Source organism: Vulpes vulpes, chromosome 13 (assembly GCF_048418805.1).
Source record: "Vulpes vulpes isolate BD-2025 chromosome 13, VulVul3, whole genome shotgun sequence".
NCBI lineage: Eukaryota > Metazoa > Chordata > Mammalia > Carnivora > Canidae > Vulpes > Vulpes vulpes.
Window position 1 is genome coordinate 38,281,552 of NC_132792.1, and position 27,192 is coordinate 38,308,743.

General features: G+C 47.0%; 1 protein-coding gene across 16 annotated transcripts in view; it reads right to left on the reverse strand.

Annotated features, from left to right (window-relative positions):
* CPQ (carboxypeptidase Q) overlaps positions 1-27,192 on the reverse strand; it is a 398,486-nt gene that overhangs the window by 319,906 nt on the left and 51,388 nt on the right. For all 16 annotated transcript variants that reach the window (XR_011996567.1, XM_072734258.1, XM_072734256.1 and 13 more), the window contains one exon: positions 978-1,445. Coding sequence is in view for 15 of the 16 variants with exons in the window: in XM_072734258.1 (XP_072590359.1) it covers positions 978-1,410 (433 nt within the window). In the remaining variant the exon portion in view is untranslated. The remainder of the gene's footprint in view (positions 1-977; positions 1,446-27,192) is intronic.

Here is a 27,192-nt window from a genome sequence, read left to right on the forward strand (position 1 = left end):
TAGACTTAGGAGGGAGAATGGGAGGCATGCGAAGTAATTGCTAGTGGGTATATTTCTTTTTAGGGTGATGAACATGTTCTACAATTAGATCGTAGTAATTGCGACACAATTCTGTGAATATACTAAAAATCACTGAATTGTAGATTTGAAATGGGTGAATATTATGGTAAGTTAATTGTATCTCAAAAAAGATGTTTTTGTTTTCATTTTTATTTTTAACTGACCATCTAATCCTATACTGGGTCTTTCTTTTGGCATCAGAGAAGGTCAAAACTTCCTATAAACTTTTTTCGAGAATGTCAACTAGTTCCTGCCATAGAAAAGAGTCCGTGAATACTTGAACAATCTATGGGACAACAGTACATGACTGGCCCACGACGGGCAGCTCACTGGCGGACCAGTTATATATCCCTGGTCTGCTCATTTATACCGTCTGACGAAGCTGAACTAGGGTGCTGATACCTAGAGGTAGAAATTCACCCTGGATAATAATTCCTTGCGTTTGAGGTCTCCAGTTCTGTAAAAAACAATGAAATCTTCCCCATGTGTAAAGATCTGTTCCCTATTTAATCAATTCTAAAAATTTCTGTACATTGAGGCTGCTTGGAGGAAGTATAGGTTTTCTCTCCTATGCACATTCATCGCAATGCTCTACAGAACGAAACTAGTGTTACGCCAGCTACAAGTTGCTAAGTGAGAGGGCTGATAAATATCATGGCCCAGTCGTTGCAGATCTTCATTTAAAAAATGACCCCACATAATAAGCTTTCTTTCGGAAAGAATCAAGAAAGAAAGGGAGGAGAGAAGGGAGAAAAACGAATCTAAGGGTAGAGCACTCAGCAAGCCGACGGGATGAGAAGGGATTTTATCTTATCACCTAAATCATAATATAAATCCCACATACTGTAATCCCCTATGTCCCATGACACTAGTTTTATGACATACACAGCAAATTGATTTGAAAAAGCGAAAAATACCTTCTGGGGGAGTCCCAATGCTGCTGCCAAGACCCAAGATAGCCATCCTGTGAATCCTTGGCTCCAGCATCACAGCAGATTCTTCTCCCCTTTCCCAGTGGGGTATTTTGACTGGCTCCAAGTGGACGTTCTCCAGCCCGTCTTCCCGCAGGTTCTGGTACATGATTTGGATGGCTTTCTCCAGGCTCCTGGAGCCGCTTGGTCTGGGTCCAACAGTATCAACCAGAAGTGCCAGTCGCTCATAGGACCTGTTCTGGGCTTTGCCGTAAACAGCAAGGTCGATGATTGCTTTAGCCACATCTCCATAGCTGGCTATTTCTTCCCTTATTTCTTGAAAAGTCCTCCGAGAGATGTCATTCTTATATATCGGCTTCCCAGAGCTCAGGGATAGAAGGTGAACCACACCGACAAACGTGAAAAGAAGGAACTCCATGGATTTCTTCCAGTTGGTTTTCTTCCTAAAATAGTCTACACAAGCAAGAAACATGTTTTAGGGGTTAAGAACCTCATGCTATCTGCCCATAACCCAGGGACTGCTTTTCAAATGGGAATCCCCTTCCCTTCCCAACCACTGCCCAACTTCCACCATCAAATTCAGGCACCATAAGTCCCAGGAATGTAGAAGGAAAGAGGCCGTGATGGCTTCACAGGCAGCATTTATTAAAACCACCCAATCACATGATACCTACGGATCCAGTTTAAAATATGCTAAAGGGTTAAAATAAGACAACTAGGAAAGAGAGAAAGAAATGGTGTTAGCAGTGTGGTGGCAGTGACGGCCCAAAACCAGACTCTGCTGCCCCTGCCCCCAAACAGAATATGATCCAAATGGGTTTTAGAGTTGCCTATACCTGACAGGCTCCTTCCTCTCGGCCTGTTGAACTTGTGCATTGAGGCCTCTGTAGATACCGTCTTTCTTGGTGCTCGCCCTAATCCCACCTGCCACATATTTAATCCTCACAACAACCCAATGAGATAGTTTCTTAATATTACTTTCAAGTTTTTTTTAAGATCTATTTATTTATTCCTGAGAGACACAGAGAGACAGAGACCTAGGCCAAGGGAGAAGAAGGCTCCACGCAGGGAGCCCGACATGGGACTCAATCCCAGGACCACGGGGTCACACCCTGAGCCAAGGGCTCAACCACTAAACCATCCAGGCGTCCCTTACTTTCATTTTATAAATAAGGATCCTGGAGTAGCAAGAGATTACATGACTTGCCATAGACAGTTATTTCAATTTAAATTGATTTAAATGAAATAAAATGTTTAGCTTTTCAGTCATACTAGCCACATTTCAAATGCTCACTAGCCACATGTGGCTAGTGGCTACCATTTCAGGCAACACAGACATAACACTTCCATCATCATAAAAAGTTCTATTGGATGGAATTAATTCAGACATCTTTATATATAATTGACTAGATAATTGTATATTTGTCAAATTTGATGATTGATAAATGATGCCTCTCTTTGTATGTCTCTTTTATTCCATTGTTCTAATTCATGCTGCTGTGCTTTGCAAAAGAATCAGTCTGCAACAAATCTGAAATCTTAAAAACTGGCCTTTCTCCAAAGAAAATTTGAGAATCACAGTCATAAGCTACTGTATTAAAGGGATAAATTCCAAAGTCAGCGAGTATACAAGGCCTTTCAAAATATGGCTCCAGCAACAATTACAATCTCATCTCTCCACATCCCCTCCAGACCACACAAATAATTTCATTCTTTTTTTAAGGTGTTTGTCGTTGTTGTTGTTGTTGTTTTGTTTTTGTTTTTGTTTTTTGTTTTGAGAGAGAGAGTAAGTGAGGACATGAGCTAGGGGAGAAGCAGAAAAGGAACCTCAAGCAGGCTCCACGCTCAGTGCAGAGCCCAACACCAGGCTTGATCTCAGCTCCCCAAGACCATGACCTGAGCTGAAACCAAGAATCGGATGCTTAACCCACTGAGCCACCCAGGCGCCCCACAAAAGTTTTCATTCTTTTTCTCATTCTTTCTTCCTCTCTCTCTCTCTCAAACATATACACACCCATCCCTTAGGGAACCTTCTAGATACTGAGGCTGGCCCAAATTGAGATGTTTTCTAAGTATAAAATACACACCTGATTTAATCTTTAAAATCAAATACTTCATACGTAAGTATGAAAAAAACAAATGTTTCAGATGTATTAGAGAAAATATATTATCATTCACCTATTTTATATTTTAATGTGAAATTTGAAATTTTTGACTTACATATTTATAGTTATATTGGACAGTAATGCTTTAGCTGCATTGAATTTAACACTGTTCTTCCAAAACCCAGGCCCTTTCTTAACTCTGATCTCTACATATTTTCCTTCTCTTTTCCTGCAAGACCCTTCTCCTCACCCTACTCCTCCTCTTCTGACAAGTGTCTCCACTCATTATTTAATGAAAATGCTCTAAGAACCATCTCTTCTATGGAATCTCACTAAACACCACTCCAGAGTTATGTGCACCATTTTCCATGCTTCTATAATAATTAATATTATAAACGAATATACTTGTTTATGAATTTGTCTCTCCTACTATTGAAGTAGGTTAAATTATTCATCATTGTACCTTCAATCATTATACCCATGTGTAAAGACATTTCAGTACATTTTTACTTAAGGTATGAATGATCCCCTTAATGTCTCTAGGTCTTAAAGTACTTGTCTTGCCTCCTTTACAAAGAACCTAAAGGAATAAGAACTTCCTATCATATTTTAAATATTTGGGGGCACCTGGGTGGTTCCATGGTTGAGTGTCTGCCTTTGGCTCAGGGGGTGACCCTGGGGTCCCGGGATCGAGTCCCACATCGGGCTCCCTGCATGGAGCCTGCTTCTCCCTCTGCCTGTGTCTCTGCCTCTCTTTGTGTGTCTCTCTCATGAATAAATAAAATACTTTAAAAATATTTTTTTAATTATGAAAACTATACATTGCTGTTGCTCTCCTTTTTCTTATAACTATTTATATGCAAGGTTCTTGGTTTCTATAGTCACCATTCCTGATGCTTGTTTTTAAAAGCTTTATTTTCTTAAACCATTAAAATATTTCACCAGATTGCAATTTATTCTTCAAAGTATGTTCTTTCAATGTGTTGTTGGTGCAAAAAAAAAAAAAAAAAGGAAAAAAAGGTTAATAACACATCTATCAATTAACACTAACACTAACCATGAGTATCTACTTCATTAAAAATTAAAAATTCTCTAAGTAACCCTTAAACATTATTTCACAATACATTTCTAGTGATGGCTTAGAATCATACAATGGCAAAATCATGGAGATACAGGAGAGCTCAGGAATCCCTAGTCCAGACCCTTGTTTTGTAGAAGCAGAGCCCGTGCCATGAATTCCAGGTGGCAAATATAACCAGCAAGTACAATCAAATAGGTAACTGGACCAACTAGTACAGCCTTCCCGGAGGATTACATATTGTTTCCTTATAGAAAACTGTACGCATTTACATATAATAGAAATTCAGTGAAGGACACCCAAAGGCAGTCTGAGGAGCAAGTAACTATAATAAAACATATGTACTCAAACAGTCTCATCCACAGAGTAGCACCAGAACACAGAGAAGAATAAAATCTCATGAAAAGCGATAGAGAAGACCTGACATCTCAAGACAGGCTCAAGTAATGGCTCCACAGGCAGAGAAGGAGCGACCACCGGACCATCATCCCCAGGTCACGTTCTGGTTAGAAGATATGTTCAGAAAATAAGTGCCTGCATCTATCATTTGTACATCTTTCTGCATATATGTCAACTGAGTTAACAGAAAACATGCCATTTAGATAATAATTCTTAATGCCTGCTAATATGGTCAGTTAAATTAATTTCAACACTAAAAACGATGTAATTGCTTTAAAACAGAAACCGGTGCCTGTGAGTGTTCCTCCTAATGACTGTGCTTTATCTTCAAATCCCACAAATGAAAAAAAAAAAAGCTTATTTTTAAAAGTAGTTTAATGTAAAAGATGATGAATTGTTGCCTTTCAATGGACCAGTTTTGACCTGAATATAACGTTGGTACTTTAGAAAGTTTATTAAGATCAAAGACACAAACCAATGAACTACATGAGAAATCCCCTCAAACACTTGACATAAGTAAACCTAAATCAAAGTTGATTCTAAACCTGGTTTTCCCCAGAACATAATCTAAAAATTACCGATGTAATTCTTGGCTAAAATGCATAATTACACATCTCTTCAATAGAACACTGCAAGAATCTTTTATTTTTATTGTTTTTAGGAAGGCCTATTAGCCCAACTAAGATAAGTTTTTGTTAATAAATAGTAGAAAATAATTGTTGCTAACAGTACATGGTGGGGGAGGTTATAAAAACCGAAGAAGGTATTGCTATACCACATTCCACTTAAGAAAAACGCTGTAAATATATATGTAATTTATGATATGTAACTTAAAGAAAAAGATTTTATTTATTTATTTATTTATTTAAAATTTATTTATAAACAAATAGAAGGAACACGAGTTGGGGCGGGGGGGTGAGCACCAGGGGGAGACAGAGAAGCAGGCTCTCCCCTGAGCAGGGAGCCCGATGCAGGGCTCTATCCCAGGACGCTGGGATCATGACCCAAGCTGAAGGCAGATGCTTTACGGACTGAGCCACCCAGGCTCCCCTAAAATATGTAACTTTTTTAAAGACGGAGACTGCAATCCAATATATAATTTACATATTCCTAGCAGAAAAAAGAGATCTATAATAAAAATTAAAAAGTGAAATATAGAAACAGAAGAAAGCCAAATAAAGGCCAATATAGTCCAGAAGTTTTCTCCTAATTCACACATTTAGGGTCACCATACACCAAAGAATTCATCCTAGGCCTGGAGGCAATTCACATGAGAAGAATGATCAAAGGCACCAGTTTGTTTTCATGAAGGAATCAAAAAAAAACACCAGCCCTCCTCAGGGTGAAGACACAGGCCAAAAGTAGACATGCTGTGGTATATGAAATCAAGAAGGGTTCTGACAACACAAATGTAGGTTTACTCACCCGACCTTTTCACGTCAGAACTAGGAGACAGTCCTGGTAGCTGACGGCTAATTTTGGGAAAATCAAAATGTCCAAGTTTTCACAATGAGTGGTAGCCGCGTAACCAGTTCGCCCAAGAGGGGAACAGATTTGATAAAGTCATGAATGATGCAGTTGCCGGACATCGTGTCAGGACACCACCACGCGCTGGCCCACGCCCCAAGCAAGGGTCCTTGAGGGGTCACAGGAGGCTCTGCTGGTCTGGAAGCTGTTAGTGTGCCCCAGCTCAGGAATACTAACACCCCCGCCCTGTTGTTTCAGGGACGGGACGTTAAACAGGCTATAGTAGTTGTTGTTATTATTGTTATTATTGTTATATTATTATTCTGCAAAGGGAGAAAATAACTCTGTAGTGAGCAACAAAGTCAAGCCAGCACTACTCACATTAGACCATCTCGTCTTTATTAACCGTAAACAGTCGTCTGTTTGGGGTCAAAGCCTCGTCTCCCCATTCATTCAGCCAAGGCTTACTGACCACCTAGAGACACAGAGAGCACATCCGCAGCCTAGAGAGCCTGGGGCATGGGGGGCGCAGGTGGCACCTGCCAGTCCCTGGGGCAGCCACGGGTTCCGGGAGCACAGAGGCGAGGGGACCGGGGGCCAAGCTGCAGCCGAGGCCCAAGGACCCGTGAAGAGCCTGGGAGGGGCAGCAGGGGGACCGGGGGAATGGGCTGCCCAGGGAGCCTCCTGGTGAAGCTGCGGCCGCAAAAGCAGCACACTGGCCACACGGCGCTCCCCACGTCCCGGGCTCCAGGAGAGGCAGGGCAGCAGGGGCAGCAGGGGCAGTGGGGGCAGCTGGTTCCTCCAGGTGCCCCCGGGGGCAAGGGCAGCACCTGAGGCTCCCCCGGAATCCGCCCTGACCGAAAGGCGACCCACGCTCACCAAAGAAGCGCTGGGCAAGCGATTCATTTACAGAAACACCCAAGATCTTCCTCCGTTTAAAATCCCTAAGTACTAGCTGACAAAAAAACAAAAAACAACAACAAAAAAACATTTTTTTAAATCAAAAAAGAAAAAATCTAGTGCGCTCTTCAACAATCACAGAACATTCGAAACGTCTCCGCTTCAACTATGCCTTTTCCAAAAATACCCTTTATTTTCTTATACAAAGGTCGGAGTCATTGTTCCTTTATCTGAATTTAAACTATAAAAATATTAACTATTATACCCTTCAGAATCTTAAGCAACTATTTTTAAACCCATGCGGTCTCATGCCTTTGAGTCCAGAAAGCTCTATATTCAAAGGAAATTGGGAGCACTATTTGAAAAAGACTCGCCTTTCATATACTGTCTTCATGATCCGTAGTCACAGATGATCTCTTTCATAAAAAGAGATAAAACTCTTCATCATGTCACTTTCATTCTGTTCTACTTAAATCTGGGAGCAAACTAAAGCAAAGCCAACTTTTCTCCGACCGTGAATTATTTTCTCTCTGATAATAGGTTTGAACTTTGAGGAAACCAAACAATATCCTTGGCTGCTATTTCTGAACAGTGTCCCTGGAATATCACTGCTCAGCCCGGCTCAGGCTCTGGGCACGGCTGGGCCAACAGACGGGGCAGAAAGGGCCATGGCGCAGAGGGTGCCCGGCGGCAGGGTGAGGTTGGGCGCAAGGCCTCCACCGATGGTTGATGGGGCCACGCTTCCCCGGCCCGGACGCGCTGCACACAGGAGGGCCTCCTCGGCCCCAAGCCTCCCGCTGCTTGACGGGGTCCCGGGCACGACCTTGGCCCTTGGGCTCCACTGTGGAGCAGGAGGCAGCGGCAAGAGCAGACGCGCTCAATCCCGGCTGTGGAAGCTCACTGGCCCTGCCAACACGCCGCCTTTGTCATGGTCGCCGGGCACCTCTTGGGGACCCTGGGCCTTTACTGCACCCAGAGGTCCAACAGTGCTGGCCTCCCGGTGCTCAGACCTTACGTCGGGTCGCCCGTTCAGCTGCTGGAGGAAGCTCAGTGGGAACCAGGCCACGGGAAGGCTCGCATGGCATCAGGAGGAGAGGACATGCAAGCACGACTCCGCTGCCACCCCAAGCGGCCCTACCACTGGCCTGGTGCCCGGCTAGGCCCCTTGCTTCCCCGCCGACCAAACCTCCAATCTTTCTTTGAAATGCACAGCGTCCGGCCCCTTTTGTCTCAGCCGGTGGCTCTCGGTGTGGATGTGCTATGCCAGGACTCGGCTGGAGTGTGTGCTGGGGGTGCAGGGGTCCCTCAGGTGCCCACCCGGCAGGGCCTGGGGACAGAAGGCACCCTGCCACGCGGGGCCCAACCCTGTACACTAGGAACTCTCGGACGTTCCCCACAGGTCTGTTAAACGTGAAAAACCCATCACACGAACCTTAAACCTCACTTGATTGCACACACACAAGGGGTTTTCGTACGGCCTTTGTTGCAAGTTGACGTTTTCGAGGAGCAACTACCATGGACATACGTCAAGGGAGGACTATGGTGTGTTTTGTTCAGGACTCTACTACCGGCCGCTCCCCACTTGGGCAAAATACGGCTTCTGGCCTGGAAACCCCAGTCCCACAGCCCGGGGCCGGCCGCACGGGCTGCTGTCCCACTGACCAGGCCGGCGTCCAACCACTTCATTACATGATTTAGGGTAAATCACGCCTGCACGTGTGCATTCTGGAGTACTTTATTATTAGCCACTTCCCTTTAATTCCTCCCCTCCATTACAGTTAGGGTAGCCGACGCTGAGAAAACTAAGCCCCATTTGTTTCAGCCAGGGAGCTGGATTTTCTGTTCGCCGCAGTGATGAGTACGCTTCCAACCGCTCCGCTACTCTAGGGGCTTCTGGAGGATCCATATTAAATATATTTTGATACTAATATACGGTCAGCAAGGTCCAGGACCTGGCCTATGGTCTAGATCCCCCCACGTGCACCCAGAATCTCAATATCCAACATCAAGCTCAGGGTCTTCCCTCCACACCTGCTCTTCCTTTGGCAGCTGCCCTGCGCGTCGGCGAGGAACCACAGTGTGTTGCCGGGTTCCTGCCTCTCTCTCGGGGGGAACAGGTGAACAGTGGGCAAGGTCTGCCTGGAATGCCACCTCCGAGTTCTCCCTTGACCCAGTTCCCTCCTTTCCACCTTATCACTTCTCCAGCCTCATTATCCTTCATCTGAAACGCTTCCTCACACATGCCCCTGTCTCAAAGGCAGGTCCCTTTCCAACTCCTCTTCCTTATTGCCGACCAGAATCATCCCAAACCCCAGTCGAATGACATCTTGGCCGCACCATCTGTTCCCCCACTGTTCATGGCTCCGTGCTACGGGAATGGTGGTGTTCAAGAGCTTCCCCGCTATTCCCCCACCCTGACATCAAGGCCCCAGCAGGCTGCGTACTGTCCGTGAAGTCACAGAGCGCTCCCTGGACCACTCGGACCATGCTCATGCCATCCCTCTTTCACTCTTTCTCCATTTTAAAAAAAATTTTTTTTAAGTTTTTTTTTTTCTTTATCCATTTGGAAAAGTCACAATCATGGTGCAAGGCCCACCTCCCAGGCAGGATGACTCGCTGCCTTTTCAACACGGCATTGCACGCTGCGCGGGTGTGTGTCTGTCACCCTGGTCTATATATCACTCAACAGCAATCATATTTTTCTTTTATAAAACTCACCAAGCATGCTCTCTGCAAGGAATAGGTTTCATTTATTTTGTATACTAAGCAAAGAGCAAATGATCTGTCAATAAATATTTATAGAATAAATGAATAAATTCATCAAACAAGTAGTTCTATTTTGTAACAAAAGCACACGGCTCTGATTCATCACTTTCATGATTACTTTTCCTGCACCAGGAATGGAATGTGCAGCATATTCACAGGCTGCTTTCATAAAGGGAGTCAAGTGGCCTAGGATTTGGTCCTGGGCTGTCCCTCTCTAGACGCATGACATTGAACAGTTTATTGGAGATCTCTCTAAAATAAGGAGTGGCACTTCCGCTCTAACATTCTATTGTGGTTTTCTTAAATTTTCTTAATTTTTTAGATTTTCTTAAATTTTTAACCTGAGTCACACTTTTCTTAAATTTTTAACCTGAGTCACACTTTTCCTTGCACTCCATGTGCAAGGAAATTTCTTAAATTTTTAACCTGAGTCACACTTTTCCTTGCACTCCATGTTAGCGCTTGACTAAATCACCTTATACCAAACACTTGATTGGGTCACATATAAAAACCACTACTGAGTCTACCATTTTGTCCCCTCCTACTAGCCAACTGGAATTGAACTCACGAAGGTCGTGATGGATGCCCTTGTTCCCAAATCCAATGAAAACATTTCATCTCCCATCATCCACAACATCTCAAACATTTAACTCTACCAATAGCCTCTCCTTTTCCAAATACTCCTCTTCCTGGATCTCTGCTCTCCTCCCCAACCTTCCCCTGTGGGGTCTCTTTTTCTCCATCTCTCCTCTAAAGCTTATTATTTCCCCCTCTCTCCTTGGCCCTCTTCTCCTGCACATTCCAACTGGGAAGGTCATTCACCCCAAGGCTTCCTTTACCACACATGGCAGGAGCTCAGCTATGGGTTAACAAGCTCTCTTAGTTCGGGTGCCCACAGGCACCTCTAAGTCAATATATCTAAACCCTTCTCACAGCTTTCCCCCAAGCCCATTCCTCTCCCTGAATGCCTCCTCGTGATGCGTGGCATTTCTACCACCCATCCTCGGCTCCATTTGGGTCATTTCACCCTCTTCTAAACCCTTCGGCCACTTGATCGTTAAGTGCTATCAAAAGTAACTCCTTAAAAGCCCTCAAACCCACCTTGCCCCTCTAAATCTTCCTCAGCAGCTTGGTTTCTGGTCATTGTACCTTAACATGAACCCCCAGAGCAGTCTCCTAACTCATCTCCCTGTCTCCAGCCACCTCTCCTCCCATATATTCTCTTTGCAACCTTGGTTTATCTTTCTTCAAAATATTTATATTCATTTTTTTTCCATCTTTACCTTTTTATTTGTTTAAAAGAAACATTATATGTTCTCATTCATTTGGGGAATATAAATAATAGTGAAAGGGAATAGAAGGGAAAGGAGAAGAAAAGGGTAGGAAATAGCAGAAAGGGAGACTCCTAACTCTGGGAAATGAACTAGGGGTGGTGGAAGGGGAGGAGGGCGGGGGTTGGGGGTGACTGGGTGATGGGCACTGAAGGGGGCACTTGACGGGATGAGCACTGGGTGTTATTCTGTATGTTGGCAAATTGAACACCAATACAAATAAATTTATTATTAAAAAGTAAAAAATTAAAAAAAAAAGAAAAAATTATAAGTGTTTTATAGACTACAGCAACCCAGTGACGGAATTCTGTTGTCCACATTCTTCATATGCACATAACTACGAAATCTGACTTTATTTTTTTCTTTTTTTAAAATTTTTAAATGCAAAACAGAATTTGCCAAATATTAAGAATAATAGTCAAATTACCACACTAAATGGAAAACAGCTAAACATTGGTATCAGACTTCACTATTCCTAAAGTCCAGTGAGTATTTTTTTTTATTCAAAATGTACATCTCAAAAAAAATGTACATCTCCCTCACTAAAATGAGGACTCAGGGTGGGCAGGAGCTGTGTAGAAGCTATCTTTGATCCTTTAGCATCTAGCATGCATCTGGCATTTAGTAGCTACTCAATAAACATGGGCAGTAGATGCAGGAGGTGACTCCTGACGCGGAAAATACTAAGGGCTAGCAGGCACTCGGATCGGACCGAAGAGGAGGAGTGAACAGATATTCCAGGCTGAAGAGCAGCTCTTCTCTCTTTGTAACTCAAAGAAAACTGCTTAGTGTCATGTACTGTCTTGAGCTGCACCTTTCTGAATAAGCAGGTGATTCCCAGGTAGAAGACCACGTCTCTCCTCATAAGCATTTGCGTCCTCCTTGGCACCTAATTTACTGCTTTTTAGAGCACACATTCGGACTATATTTGTGCACATTCGTTTTCTAGTATCTATTTTTCACACGGTGGGGCTCAGGAGGACAAGATAGAAAAGGAGGAAGACACCAGAGAAGAACCTTTGCTCCCTTCAATTCTACTTACTAGCGGGGGGAAAAAAGAGTCCATTCAGTTTGACATCTTTTGGAAGTCCCTAGTAAAAACTGATGAAATGTGAATGAAGGCTATAGATTGTCCCAACAGCAATTTCCTGGTTTTGAAATACTATAGTCACAGATGTGACCATTGTGGGAAAGCTGGGGAAGGACACCACAGGATCTCCCTGTATTATTTTTGTGACATTCTGTAAGTCTATGTCATTATCTCAAAATAAGAAATTTGGGGCAGGTGGGGGAGACCTACCTACCTGATTCCTTTTTAAAAAATCATTACAAAAACAAACAAATAAATAAATAAATAATCATTACACTTCTTTGTACTTCTGGATAAAAACCATACAAGAGTGAACCAGAACTAATGCAACCCCCAGACAGGGAGAGGAGTGGCCCTGGCCCACCTCTCCTACCATCTTGGACTAGGATTCACCTGCTGTTATTTTTCCAAGAGCCACGGGGAAGAGGCCTCATTTCCAACATCTCTGCCATTGAACGTGTCATCCCGAATAAGGTATAGGCATCACAGAGGAAAGGGAGGAGGGCGGAAGGAGGAGAAACCACTCCTAACAGTGAGGCAAAGAGGCCAGCACATGATATTCCCCCTTTTTCCCCACTGGTTCTGCAAGTCAGTTCAGTGACAGCAGGTGAGCGAGGTGGTGAGAGCAGGACACGGGGTACACCGACGGGCAGTCCTCTTCCCAGAAGGAATCCTAGGAACTGTGGGGCTGACACCCTGCTGGGGGAGATCCACCAAGAGACCCCACTCCTCCCACTGGCCATATTGAATCGCCCATGGCCCGACTCTACAAATGTCAGTGACCCCCCCTCTCCTCTCCCCTCATCCCGTCAGCGACGAGCCGGTCGGCTGGCTCACTTTGCGTCCCTGGCATTTTATGGCTTACCAGTGAGCAGTTTTTGAGTGTGCCTTCTAAAAACATTAATTGGGCTCCTTCTATCCTTCTACTAATACTTTTTCTAGATTTCTTTATTCCTTTCAAGTTTCTTGAGTATGTAAAACAGCGTGGCTTATGTTCCTACTGTTCTTCCTAGTTTTTTGGAGCCAAACGTACCTGGACTTTTGACCTATGTCATGTTGGGGCCGAGAGAAGTAAATATAAAGTTCCCTTATGTGCTGCTTAAGTGAAACAACATGATGAAAATTCCAACGGATGAAGTCAACCGTGAACTCTAGGACAACTTTGAATCCTTGGCTTGCAGCATCTGTAGTGAAACTCAAAGAGGCTGTGCCCCTGCTCTTGCTCCGTCTGCTAGCTGAGGATGCCAGGCCGACCCAGGGGAGGGGTGCCTTAGAGAACGGGGGTCTGTGGTCTGTGACCCGCCGCACGCTTGCATGCCTGCAGTCAGCAGCCATACAAAGATCAATAAAAACACAGAAAGGTCATGAAGAGAGCAGCTCATACCCCTTGGAGCCACATGCAAAGGGGTAACCCCGGACATTAGCAGTTCTGAGGCCCTTGATGCAGGAGAAGCGAATAAAGGTATGAAAAGGAAATGGGACTGTGGCCTCGTAAAGTTCTAGTTTTCTAGGACTTGAACCCCCAACCTAAGGGGAATAGGAAGTGTTTTATTTCTGCCAGTGAAAGCAGCGAAGCATGTCTTCAATCTGGTGATATTAAAAAGCTAGTGGAAGGCACAGCAGCAGGAGAGACGACACGGGCTTCCTTGAGTCAAAGTGCAGAAACCTTCCAGAGAGTCCGCTGCAGGAGACCATGAGGCCAGAGAGATGGAGACTCCATTACCACCCCCCCACCCCGGTGCAGGGTCACAGCTGACTGCGCTCTGGGGCTTTTATTGCTAAGCAGCGCGCTCCCCGCATCCTCCCCTGAGCTGGCAAATAGCAAGGAGCAAGGGACAGTCTGGGGGACACTCAGTAATGGCCCTTCAGCGGCCCCCACTGGAGCCACTCCCCTATGGGCACAGAAGCAGCAGGACCCTGGGTGGACGGGCCGCACCGCCACCGTCCCTACAGCCCAGGGCACGGAGGCCCCCGGCAAGTCCCCCGCAGGCAGCCGCGGCGACACAGGGACACCACGCACTCGGCTTGCACCTGCCGCTTCGGGCCTGGCGCCCGAAAACGAGCTCTTGTCGGCGGTGTCGGGGGGATGCACGCGCTGGCTGCCCCCATCCCCACGGCCAGACGTCACCTCCCGAGGCAAAAGCAGAGGGTCCAGCCACACTCCCGGGAATGGAGCTAAAACAATTATTCTTAGCGCTTCACCAGTCGATGTGAATGGAAGCACAGTGGCCGTCGCGCAGCCAGCAGCCCCGGCCCAAGGAGGGCCCCCCCAAAGCCGGTCCCCGGGGAGGGCGGAAGGCAAGGCGCTGCGGCCCGTGCTCGGCGGCAGGAACCTAAAGGGTGACCTGAATGACACAAAGAAGGAGTTAGGGGGACACGTAGGGAGAGGAGCACGCGTGGGGAACCGAGGCCGGGGTGGGAACCGTACCCCGAGCAGAAGTAGGGAGGCCGGGGAACCCAGGCGCAGAGACCCCGGGCGCTCCTGCTAAACCGACATCGAAAATCCAGAAAAGCAATTTTTGAAAAGAACCACAGCCGTCGGGGTGCATGATGTAAAGGATTGTGAAGACTGGCTTGAGGAAGATTCCGGGGTCCCCGACGGAGACTGCAGAAGACACCGGGGGAAGAGAAGCGGCCTCCCCAGGGGGACAGAAAAGGCCGAGGGGGACAGAGACAGCAAAGCGACCAGTGCTTGTCCTGACTTCTGTGGCTTAGTTCCCCACCTCCCGCTGGAAAGATGAGAGCCCGAGTCACCGTCCTGAGAAACAGGAGGAAGGACGCCCTGGAACAATCACCCCGGAACTGCCTCGAGGTCCCCGGAATCCGCCAAGCCTCGGCCTACCCCCTCCATGCAGCGCGCTTCCCTCCCTCCCGAGAACGCACGCAGCACACTGCACCCCTCAAGGCCAAGGGGAAGTCTGGGAAAGCAGGAGGCCTGACGGGGAAGCCGCGGAGCCTCACCCGCACTCGAGGGCACGATTGTTGTGACAGCTGCGCACAAAAACCCAGAAGTCCCGGGTCAGGCCGATCTGCCACGTGAGAAGGTGACTTGGGTTTGGGAAAAGCCAAGTCAGCCTCAGAAGGAAAGTGCCCGACAGCAAAACGAACAAAGGAAGCGCCAAGCAGGTGGGGGAGGCCAAGCAACCCTGCCTGTGGGGGGTGGGGGGTCCTGGGCGTGTCCCCGGGGGGCGGAGGGCACCTGCTGAGCCCCAGAAGGCCCGGAGCAGCTGCGCCTGCAGCCCGGGGCTGCTGCACCGCTTGCAACTCACTCAGCGAGCTCAACTCATACCTGGGGGCTGAGGCGGTGTGTGCCCCCTGGGGACCTCGGCCCACCTCTCCCTCCAGGCCCACCCCGCACCCTGCAGCCCTTCCCTCTGCCCCAGGCCCCCCTCCGCACCCCACGGCCTAGCCCTCCATCCCAGGCCCACCCCGCACCCCACGGTCCACCTCTACATCCCAGGCCTGCCCCGCACCCCACAGCCCAGCTTCTGCGTCCACCACTTGCCCTGCCCATCCTAAGGACGTGTCACCTGCCCCATGCTCCGCAGGAGCAGCGCAGACCAGCGTCGGGGGAAGACCCCAGAGATCGGGGGCAGGCCGGTGGGCACCAAGTGGTGGCCATGGGGGCAGCACACCCGCTGGAAGCTCCCTCTGTAGCCTGGGCTGCCTGCTGTCACCTGTGAGCCCCAGGGCCATGCTCCGCAGCGGCCACCGAGCCGCGTCACCAGCTCCTGGTGGAGGCCCGGAGGCCGTGAGTGCTCCCAATCACCTGGGGAGGACGGGCAGGGGACAGGGGGCTGGGGGCAGGGACCTGCCATTGGAGGAGCCCTGTCTGACCCTCCCGGTTTGGCGCGGCCCTTCCTGGGGCTGTGTTCTAGGTCCTTCCTCCCGGGACATGACGCTCAGCGCGGCCCTTGCCCGGCTCGGCCTCTGGCTCAGGCCCAGGGCGCCCTGGCTGCCCTCGGGGAGGCCTCGGGGTGCAGGACCCTTGGGGTCTGAGTGCTCCGGGAGCCCCGGGACCCATGGGAGAAGCCAGGGCCCCCACCTGTCTCCAAATAACGCTGCTTGAAATGTTAATCTCACCGCGTGTTTAGCGAAACGTACGAGGGTGATCACGACGGGGACACGTCCCCGCTGTCAAGCACAGCCGCGGCCACACAGTGGGCCACACCGCCTGGCTGCACCATCGGCGCCCACATGCGAGCCTGGCCCTTGCTGTTCCCGGTGGGAAACGAATGTTGGGCCTTTTCCAGCTTCTTCTCCGTAAAGTAATGGGAAGCCCGGGTGAACCCGGGGAGCAGAACCCGGGGTCTCCGGGAGGGTGGACCGTGGTTGAAACCAGCCCCAAGATGCTAACACACCTCTGAGGTGATACTGTCCCTTGGGTCTGGGTACAATCATTGGAATTGCCTGGAGCAAGTTTAAATACTTGTCACAAAAGCTTCTGAGCTTCATCACTTTGTATCCAGCTGCATCCAGGCCTGAGGTGGTGGCCACTTGACACCAGGAGCCACTTAGTGCCCCTTTGGATCTTGAGCAAGGAAGCAAGGCTTGGGGGAGGAGGGGGTTGGGAGCTGATACTGAGTGCCTGCAGCATCTACTCTGTCTTCACTATTCAGAACTTGTAACTAAAATATTTAAAGAAACTGATTTTAAATGCAAATTAAAGGGCAAATGTTCTCAAAAAAAAAAAAAAAATTCCCTCAAAAATTCCCTCTGACGGCTTTCACCGTCAGAGTCCCACAGACACCCGTTATTCACACGCGGCGTTACAACTGCAGGTGTTCAAGACGCTCTGACCTCCGGTGGGGTCTTTCCTTCGGAGACGGGAAGCAGGGGAGCCAAGGTACCCCAGCCCGCGACTTTGGAAGCCGTTATGGTTTCGGCGCCATAGGACCCGGGCGACCGTTCCCAGGCCTGTGGCCAAAGTGGACAACGCACGACTCGACCCCCAGGAGTGTTGGCACGAAGTCCGAGGCGGAGCAGGGTGGCTCTTTCGCTGGTTACCCCGAAGCCCGTCACTTAGCCGAGTCCCATCAACCCAGAAAACCAGCCAAAAGCTGCCAACCACACGGCCAAGTCCAGACTGCACGGACTCCGCTTCCGGTTCTGCTCTCCGGTCGCAGACACATCGAGGTGGGGACTTCAGTGACGGTGCGTGCAGAAGCTCGGCTCGCTGAATCCCACACCTAGTGGGGGTGGCAAGTTCGGGCGTGAGAAACAGTAGCCGCCAGCAACTAGAAGAGGGGGGACGTGCGTGCGGTTCGACGGTACCGAGCGCTACCACCAAAGCGGAGCCCCTGTCCGTTGTGTCGGTGTGGCTGAGATTCCACGCCGTATTTTAGGGCCACCAACACCGAGAAATCGCTCCCCAGTCTCCCAACTGCCGGAGGTGGACATTTCCTAAAGTATACAAGAAATGCGGCGGAGGCAGTAGAAACTCAAAATCCACAGAGGAAACATTGATAACTTGGACTTCAATCACTTTTTAAGCATTTTTATCTTAAAAACAAAAACAAAAACAAAAACAAAACCAGACTCACGCTCAGCACCTATGGAGAGAACAAATAGAAGCAGAGGGGGCAGGGGTCCTGGGTGCTGTTTCCTTAGTCCCCTCGTCACCTTCCTTTGTGGCTTCTAAGATGGCTCCATAAAACACAGGCTCCCAGAGAATAAAAAGTAGAAGCCGCTGGATTTTATTAACAAAATGTATCTGTCCGCAATAACCACTAACTTCTGTGAGAGGCCATGTACGTGTTACACCATGGGATAGACACTTTCTGGTATTTTTTTCTCTTGTAATCCCATTAGGCGGGGACTATTTACATTCACACATGAGGAAATTAAGGCTCTTACAGCCGGAGCGCACCACAGCTGGGATCTGAACCCCGTTCTGACCCACCCAAGACCATGCTCCGTTGGGTCTGGGTTCCAATGTCCCAGGGACATCATACACACATCGCCTTGGAGCCACACATACAAGATAAGAACTTGGACTTTCTGGGCACATAAACCACTTGCACAAAATAACTCAATTCGCACTTGACGGGATGAGCACTGGGTGTTATTCTCTATGTTGGCAAATTGAACACCAATAAAAAATAAATTTATTAAAAAAATAAATAATTCTAAAACATGAAATTCTTATTTCCATAGAAAAATAAACTCCAGCTAAAAGTGACGTCTAATAAACATCCAGGGTATGCTTCCTATAAAGCCACGCCAGCGTGTGACGGTGTGATAACCGAGCTCCAGAGCAAACAGCATTGGCAAGGCCCTCGTCCCAGACACACACGCCCCTTCCCCGCCATCGGGGATGAGTGGCGCACAGGGGTCTGCCAGCGAACGGTCTAAAGGCCTAAGGCAGCCAGTGACTTGGCAGCATTTAGACGACGAGGGGAAACAACCAGTTAGGAGTGTCCTAAGGTCACATGAACAGCAAAGAGCCGGAGCCTTGATTAGGCCCAAGGCTGGATGCTGTTTGTGGAGGTCCCAGGTCCAATATCCAAACTTTACTGAGTCCTAGGGACTTGGTATCATATGAGCTCCTTGCATCCTCATGACAACTCTGTGATAGAGGGAAGAGAGGCTTGGAGAAGACAAATGACAAGACCCAGGTCACAGAGTGAAGCAGGGACAGTCACAACTTGCACCCAGATCGGTGACCACGGGGCCAGCTCTCTGAACTACTGCTGTGGCCTACATCTCCCAGAGGGAGGAAGGGCGAGGAAGACAAGACAACCCCCCCAAATCTTCCTTGTAGCCTCCACGCCATTTCCTGGGGAAGGGCATTCCCCCCCCTGCTCACCTCCTAGACCCTGCCAGAGGGGAGGAGAAGGTGCGGGAGGCTGCGGCTCCGGGAGGCGCCGAGGCACACCTGTGGGGCACCTGGTCCGCGTGGCGGTCTGCCCACTGCTGCTGGGCACCTCGGGCTTCAGCCTGGTTTGTGCCTCCCCTGAGCTGAAACCCCGCCGGGGCCAGTCTCTTGCTCAGAACCCCCGCGGACCAGGAAGGCCTCAGGAAGGCCAGGAACACACTCGCCACCCACAACCTCCGCACTCCGGCCACAGGGAATTGACCACTCGGAAGGGACGTTTGCCTCCACCAGTCACCACAGCTGCTTGCTCCCTGTGAAGCTTCGGGCGGGGGGAGGCCCAGCCGCACAGCAGGTTAATTGACATGTATCCTAACGGAGACTTTTATAGCTTTGGTTTTTCTTGTTAGAAGACTCTGCCTGTCTCAGACATAATTACGAGGTCCATAGTTTTGCCCTAAGGCTAAAATGTAAATCATTTCCTGGTGTACCACAGCTTCCCGGCACGGACTATGTAAGGCGAGGCTGCACAGCATTTAAAATTAAAAACATCATTTCCCTAAATGTGTGTGTCATTATGATGTTTACAGTGCGTTTTGCTGGTTAAGTCACAGGCCCCGTGCACTCCAGTCAAAGGCCTGCTGGCCTTGCAATAGAGCCTGGCTGTGCAGCCCAACACGCAGTTTCCTCTCTGCGGGCTCCTTCATAGGCTCCTTCATAGAGTACTTCATGGGCTCCTTCATGGGCTCCTTCATGGGCTCCTTCATAGAGTACTTCATAGGCTCCTTCATGGGCTCCTTCATAGGGTCCTTCATGGGCTCCATCATGGGCTCCATCATGGGCTCCATCATGGGCTCCTTCATAGAGTACTTCATAGGCTCCTTCATGGGCTCCTTCATGGGCTCCTTCATAGGGTCCTTCATGGGCTCCTTCATGGGCTCCTTCATGGGCTCCTTCACGGCCTCCCTCACAGGCTCCTTCATAGGCTCCTTCATAGGGCTCTGGTGTCCAGCATAACGCCGCTATAACCAGCAGGGCAACATTCACCTCTGTTGGTCAAAGTCCTGCTTAGGCCCCTGAGAAACACTTGTCCTTCTCGTCGGCTCATAGAATATCCTTGCTGACAGACACGGGTAGCAATCCTGCCTCTTACACTTATGAGTTTGGATCAGGCTCCTCCCCTCTCCGAATCCGTGTTCCGTCCCTCGGTAAGTGGGAATGATGGACAGACTTCTTGCAAAGCAGACTGCTGGCAGCCACCGGGCATACAGTAGTTGCTCAGTGGCCGTGCACCCCCTCCACTTGCTCTGCCCTTCTCCGTGCCGCTCTTGTGCCCGCCCATGACAGCAGGGCCCAGGCCTGTAACAATCCCACGATGGAGGGGGATGAGGTCTGTAACCACAGCTCAGGAAATCATAAGCAACGCAACAGGCTTTGAAAAGCTATGCTGGCTTGACCAGCCTCATAGGCTCAGTGCAACATGGTGACAAGGGAGTCAGGCCACCAGGAGCTCGGATTATGAAACCAAGGACATCTGGGCTCAAACTGTAGCTCCCCCAGGACGAGCTGCGACCTTGACCCGGTTGCCTAACCTCCTTCGAGTGCAGTTGCCTTGTGCGTAGCAGGGTGGGTAATCCTGGCGGCCTGCTTTGCGGGGTTGGGAGGAGTGTTAAATGGCAAAATGGAGCTCAGGTGCCTAACACAGTGGCTGGTACATTGCAGACACTCCGTGTGAGGCCTCACCCCCCGTTACGGACGCGGATAAGCAGCACGCCCGGGCCCCAGTAGCTAAAGACACGCCTCCAGGCAGCATGCCGCCCTCAGCACCGCGTGACTTTGGACAAGTCACTTAAACCTCTGCACCTCGGTCTTGTCATCCATACAATGGAATGAGAATAAAGTCCCATCATGTTTCACAGCATTGTTGGGGGCATCGAATAAAATCATGGGCATAAGAGTACTCTGTGAAAGACACGGGGTAGAGATTTTGTTTATTTTTATTTTTTTATTTTTATTTTTTTTTCGGGGTAGAGATTTTAGAAGATATTATTGTTACAGTACAAATTGTCGTAGAAATGCTAATGGACGCTAATCATAAGGTTCTTCAGTTCGTACAAAAAGCAAGTTGGTCTGAACAGGGCTTAACTGAGTGCCAAAAAAAAAAAAAAATCAACCCAGAAGCATCCATTAGTCAGGAAATCACACTTCACACACTTCAAAGCTTCATACATATTTATGTGGTCTATTTCTGACTTTGGAATTCAACAGCCCATTTTCCTAATACTAAAATCTCTTTTTTTTTTTTTTTCCACTGGAGGCTTGGGCAAAAGGGAAGAAAGGAAACAAGAGAATAAATTGGGCCACTGAAGGCAGATTAAAACTAGGACATGGATGGAGGAGGTGAAGGAGCCTAGCCAGCAGGGCTCTAGAGCTGCACCCTTAGCGGCTTGACCCCAGGAGATGTGAGCAGGTGGCACCTTATTTCCCCCAAGAAGAGACCAGGAAGTAAGGCGACGAGGTCGCCACAGGAGGTGTCCAAGTTCCAAACTGTCCTTAGGAAATATTCCTGGAACCTGGTCCTTCTCCAGGGTCTAGCTTTGGGGAGAGGAGTAGGAGCCCATTCCTGCCCCCTCCACAAAGCTGCCAGCTCGGCCGTATATGCATATGGAGCGTCTATACGGGGACCACAGTGAGGGAAGACCAGGCCCCAACCTGCAAGGAAGTGGCTCGCAGTGTAGCTGATGAGGAAGCGCCTGGGAGCGTTACCCGTGCAAGTGGCCACGCCTAAGCCAGGGTGGAGAAGCAATCCGAAGACTCGAAGACTCGTGATGGACTTCGGGGTAAAAAGGCTGGGGGAGGACAAAAGAGGAGTTGAGGGCACAGCATTCAGGCCCTGAGGAAAGACTGCAAAGACAAAACATGAAAAGCAACCGAAAGATAATGATAATAACTAAATAAAAAACCAAAAAGCCACCTGAGATGCCTAGCTCATCAAATTCAGGAACAGGCTAATGGTTTAACCCCACATGACAGCCGCTACCTGTGCACAACAGAGCTCTCCCCGCTTCACAGGACAAAAACCACCACACGCACAAGACTGGTAACGTACTGAAGGCCAAAGGTTAGGAGGAAGAGCCACACGCTGTGAGTGCAAAACCTCCACTTGGTACAGGATCAGTAGGAACCAGTGAGGGAGGACATTCTCAGACCACCCATCGTGTGCTCCATCCCCACAACCACACAGAAAGGATGGTCCCCAAAAATGCAGGAAAAGTTAGTGACCATCCCTCGAGTCTACATCAAATTTCAGAACAAATTTCAGAACCCAAGGGGTTGCAGAAATACAGTGAGCAGCCTCCGCTTTTATGAGAATTCTCCTGCGGTCATGGCAGTCGCCCTGTCCCATCAGCTGCCTTCTCTCCTTTGGCTAAGAGACCTCAGCTCTCCCAATTTAGCAAGATAACAAATACAGGTGGAAGCACAGTGCTTTAGAAGAAGTTTTATGAATATGCATAAAGACAGAGAGAGCTTCCACTCTAGAGGGCATGTGAAAGAATAGTATTGGGGACGCCTGGGTGGCTCAGCGGTTTGGCCCCTGCCTCGGGCTCAGGGCATGACCCCGGGGTACTGGGATTGAGTCCCACGTCAGGCTCCCTGCGTGGAGCCTGCTTCTCCCTCTGCCTGGGTCTCTGCCTCTCTCTCTGTGTCTCTCATGAATAAATAAATAAAATCTTTTTAAAAAAAGAATAATTAGTATTTTGTGCTACTTAAGTAACTTCAAATTGTATATGACCTTATAGTTTTAAAAAAAATGCGAGGGTTTGTTAAGAGGATAATAGCTGTAATCCTAATCTGCTCAATCTATGATAGATAAATGCCTGTTAGACGTAGAAATAAGAAATAAAGGAAATATCAAATTAAATTTTTAGGTTAGAACATGCAAACAGTAAATAAAGTGAAAAATAATTCACCTATCCCCTTGGGTAACAAAGACAAAGCCTGACTAGACCTTACAAGATCTCTCTCAAGAGTGAAAGGGTGGGGAAAAAAGCCAACAAATGGATTTTATGGGAGGAAAAAACCCTCTAGCAAAAGAGAAAATAACACTCTGAAGCCTCAAAGAAAGAGAAGCTTCTAAAAATAGTTTTCTACAACAGGTGAAAAATTAAACCATATCTTGTTATCTTCATAAAGATGTAAAAGGTCACTACCTCTATGAAATAAGACCAGACCACGATAATTAGAAAATAAACTGGCGAAAGAATTTGCTAAGGTACAAAAATATAAGGAAATCCAAAATGCAATCAGGATGGATTTTTAAAACATACTAACGAAAACGAAGAGTAAGTACTTCTCAAACTTTCAAGTGCACATAGATCACTTGTTAAAATAGCAGTTCTGATTCAGCAGCTCTGGAATGGGGCCAAATTCTGCATTTCTAACAAGTTCCTCGTGGTGCTGGAGCTGCTGGTCCTACAGAACATATAGGCAGCAGAGACAGGGAAACAAAAGCTACGAGAAGGAAGATGCAAGTAGGAGAAGTATAGAATACAAATCCAACCTATTATGGGTATGCTGGAGGGAAAATAGGGTTAGAAACAATGATCAAATAAAACTTTTCAACTTAAGAAAAAGAGATGAGGGATCCCTGGGTGGCGCAGCGGTTTGGCGCCGGCCTTTGGTCCAGGGCGCGATCCTGGAGACCTGGGATCGAATCCCACATCAGGTTCCCGGTGCATGGAGCCTGCCTTCTCCCTCTGCCTGTGTCTCTGCCTCTCTCTCTCTCTGTGACTATCATAAATAAATAAAAAAATTAAAAAAAAAAGAAAAAGAAAAAGAGATGAAATGGAGAGACGGTGTTCCCGGTTGAGTGAGAATTTTTGAAAGAATCATACCTGGATAAATTTCTGGATTTCCACGTGATAACACACATGAACAGAGCAGGCCCCAAAACAACTGCTACAAAGGGAAATATGGAGCAAAAAAGGTTGGAGTGGAGCAAAAGGCTGATCTCAGATGCCCCCCATCCTATATGTATCAGGAACCAGCAGGTATCAGTTTATAAAGAGATTTCCAAGAAAATAAAAACAACCCTTGCCCAAAGAATCTGACAGCCAGGTTACTCCGCGTGTCCCAAAGCACGAGAACAATATTTTCAGGTGTGAATGTGCTCAGCAAATATCACGAGATATCCAAACCTCCAAAGAATATTACTTACAGACATTCTGACTGTGGGTCTAAATCAAAATTACGAACTGATGAGGAGGAAAGTCACCGTGTTAGGGGGCTGGTACTCAGCATTTAACCGGAGTCAATCCTAGCAAATGACAGACCTGAAAGAAAGTAAGATTGAATCAAGCTATCCCAGGAAAAAGAATAAAAAAGACAGAGAAGATGATATTGTAGACACGGAACATGAAGGAATGCAAGGCAAAAACTATTAAATAAAAAAAAATATTTTTTAAATTAATAATTATATACTGTGTGCCTTTAGAAATGATACATTTTTAAATATCTATGAAATATTTCTAAAAATTGACCAGGTAGTTGGTTACAGGGTTCGTCTCAGGACATCCAAACAGCATAAATTATAGGCCGCGTTCTCTAATCACAATGCAATAAAAGTAGACATTAATAACAAAATTATTTCATGTCCTATGGGGGAAAAAAAGGAGTTTTAAAGCCACTCTCCTATTATAATATAAAATGAGAAATTTAAATTAAAATTAGTCTATTTAAACCTAATGAAAATAATAACTAAGTAAAAATGTAAGCATTCCAGACAGAACTATTCCCAAAACCCAAATGCCCTAGAGCAGCTCTGGAAAGAAAGCTAGGGACCTGGGACGGGGAGCTGCCTCCCAGCGCAGGCCTAGTGAACTGGTCCGGGGATGGGGAAACTTGCTTTCCTCTGGGAGTCCTTCTCTATTCTCTGAATGTTGTGCCACATGCACGAAGGACCACGAAATACAGACGTAATTTTAAATCAAATGGATAAATTTAAATATTTTTTTTATTAGTCAAGAATTTTGTTTTAAATGAACCAATCAATTAATGAAGCTGGAAAGGAGAGAAAAAAAAACAACTGCAAGCAAAGCAGGAAGAATTAAAGGAAAATCTAAGCAGAAAACTAATAAATTGTGGGCGTCCGGCGGGGGGGGCTCAGCAGTAGAGCTTCCACCTTTGGCCCAGGGCGTGACCCCAGGGTCCTGGGATCGAGTTCCACTTGGGGCTCCCTGCATGGAGCCTGCTTCTCCCTCTGCTTGTCTCTCTGCCTCTTTGTGTGTGTGTGTGTGTCTCTCATGAATAAATAAATAATATTTAAAAAATAAAACTAGTAAATTTTAAAACAATAAGTGATGCCTAGATAAGTCGATAAGTAAGCAAGTGGAACAGGTGGTAGTTTGGGAAAAGAGGTTTTAATCGACAAAATTCTAACAAATCTGAGTCCAAAAGAAAGAAACAAGTTAGAAAAGAGGTAGGAAATACAAGAGTTCATCATTTACTAGGTGCCAAGTGCAGTGTGTCAAGCATTTGGCATTAGATGGTCTCATTTCATTTTTTTTTTTACCAACAGATAAGCCAATGTGTCTTAATAACTTCAGAGAATTATACCCACAATTATACTTAAACCAATTGGAAATATCAATAGAGTGATAATTTCTAGAAATGCTAAATAATAAGATTGATTCAGGGGCACAGGAAAGCCGACTATCCATTGAAGACGTCGCAAGTTGTTACCAAGGGATAATCTGCTAAACTGGTTCCAGGCCCCGACCGTGCTACGGACGAGGCCTCTCAAGTTTTCAAGAAATGATTAACAGCCACGTTGTAGAATCTATTCCAGAGCTTTAAAAATTATGAAAAGGTGAACCCCAGTTCACCTTATGAGGTTAACCTACATCTGAGGCCAAAATAGGACAATGCCTAGTATATTCCAAAGGTTTCTGTGGAAATTACCAACACTTCCCGAGGAAGGCTGGTCCATCGTGGATTAGTTCAGGAAACACTGGGTCAGAGATTTACAGCACGTCTAGCATATCAACGTCTCTGGGAAGCCAGAAGCAAAGACATTTGTTTAAATGTTTTGATCTGCCTTTCTCAAATACATGTGCCCGTGGAACTCTATTTTTCCTCATAATATTCCTTCTTAGAAAACCCTTCAAGAAATGGGACTCCAGAGAAGATTCATTTACGGATAACAGTGCGAAAATCCTAAATAAGGAACCAGTGAAATTAAGTCAAAATATATTAAAATAATAAGCCACCACATCGAGTAGGGATTACCCCAGGAATGCAAGGATTACTTAATATTAGAAGATATATTAATAGAACACATCACATCACTAAGGTCAAATAAGAGGAGCATGTAATTATCAAAAAAGGACAAAAGATCACTTGATAACATTCAGCACTTATTTTTTCTGATCTTCACGCCTCTCCCAGTAAAGTGGGAAGGAAAGTGTACTTCCGAGTCTGTCTTAGACCTACCGCCAATACCTCCCAGCAACAAATTACTAAAGCTGCTCTCGCTAAGATGAGGGGGCAGGTAAAAGGGGTGTCGATTCACAACTGACATTCAAGTAAAGAGACAAGATGGGGCCCCTGGTGATGATGATGGAGATGATGGCTTAGCCGGTGAAGCGGCTGCCTTCCACTCGGGTCACGATCTCGGGGTCCTGGGGTCCAGCCCCACGTGGGGCTCCCTGCACAGCCAAGTGTCTGCTTCTCCCTCTGCCTCTCCCTCTGCCCCTCCTCCCCACTCATGCTCTCTTTCTCAAATAAATAAAAACCTCAAAAAAAAAAAAAAAGAAAGAAACAAGATCGATAAGTATTTGAAAAGACGGTAGAAATTATTGATTCTTTGCAAAAGATGATATAAGAGAACCAAAACACTATTACAACTAAAATAGTGCTCAACAAATTGGCTAATTATAAGACACATATATCCAAGATTCGGTTTTCCATGTGTTAGAAATAATTAGTAGAAAATGTAATGAGGAGAAGATCCAATTCACAATAGCTATAATTTAAACTTGATAACGATAAATAAACTATAAATTACATAAGCAAAACACCGAGATGAAACAAAGAAAACCTAAACAAATGGAAAGATAAAACATTCCCTTAGAAGGGTAGAAAAAAATAATAGAAAATGTCAATTATTCCCCCCAATATCCACACTTTTAACATAATGTCGAGCATTGTTGCATGGCAATCATTGTGTGTGAAGAGAAGTATTTTTTTTTT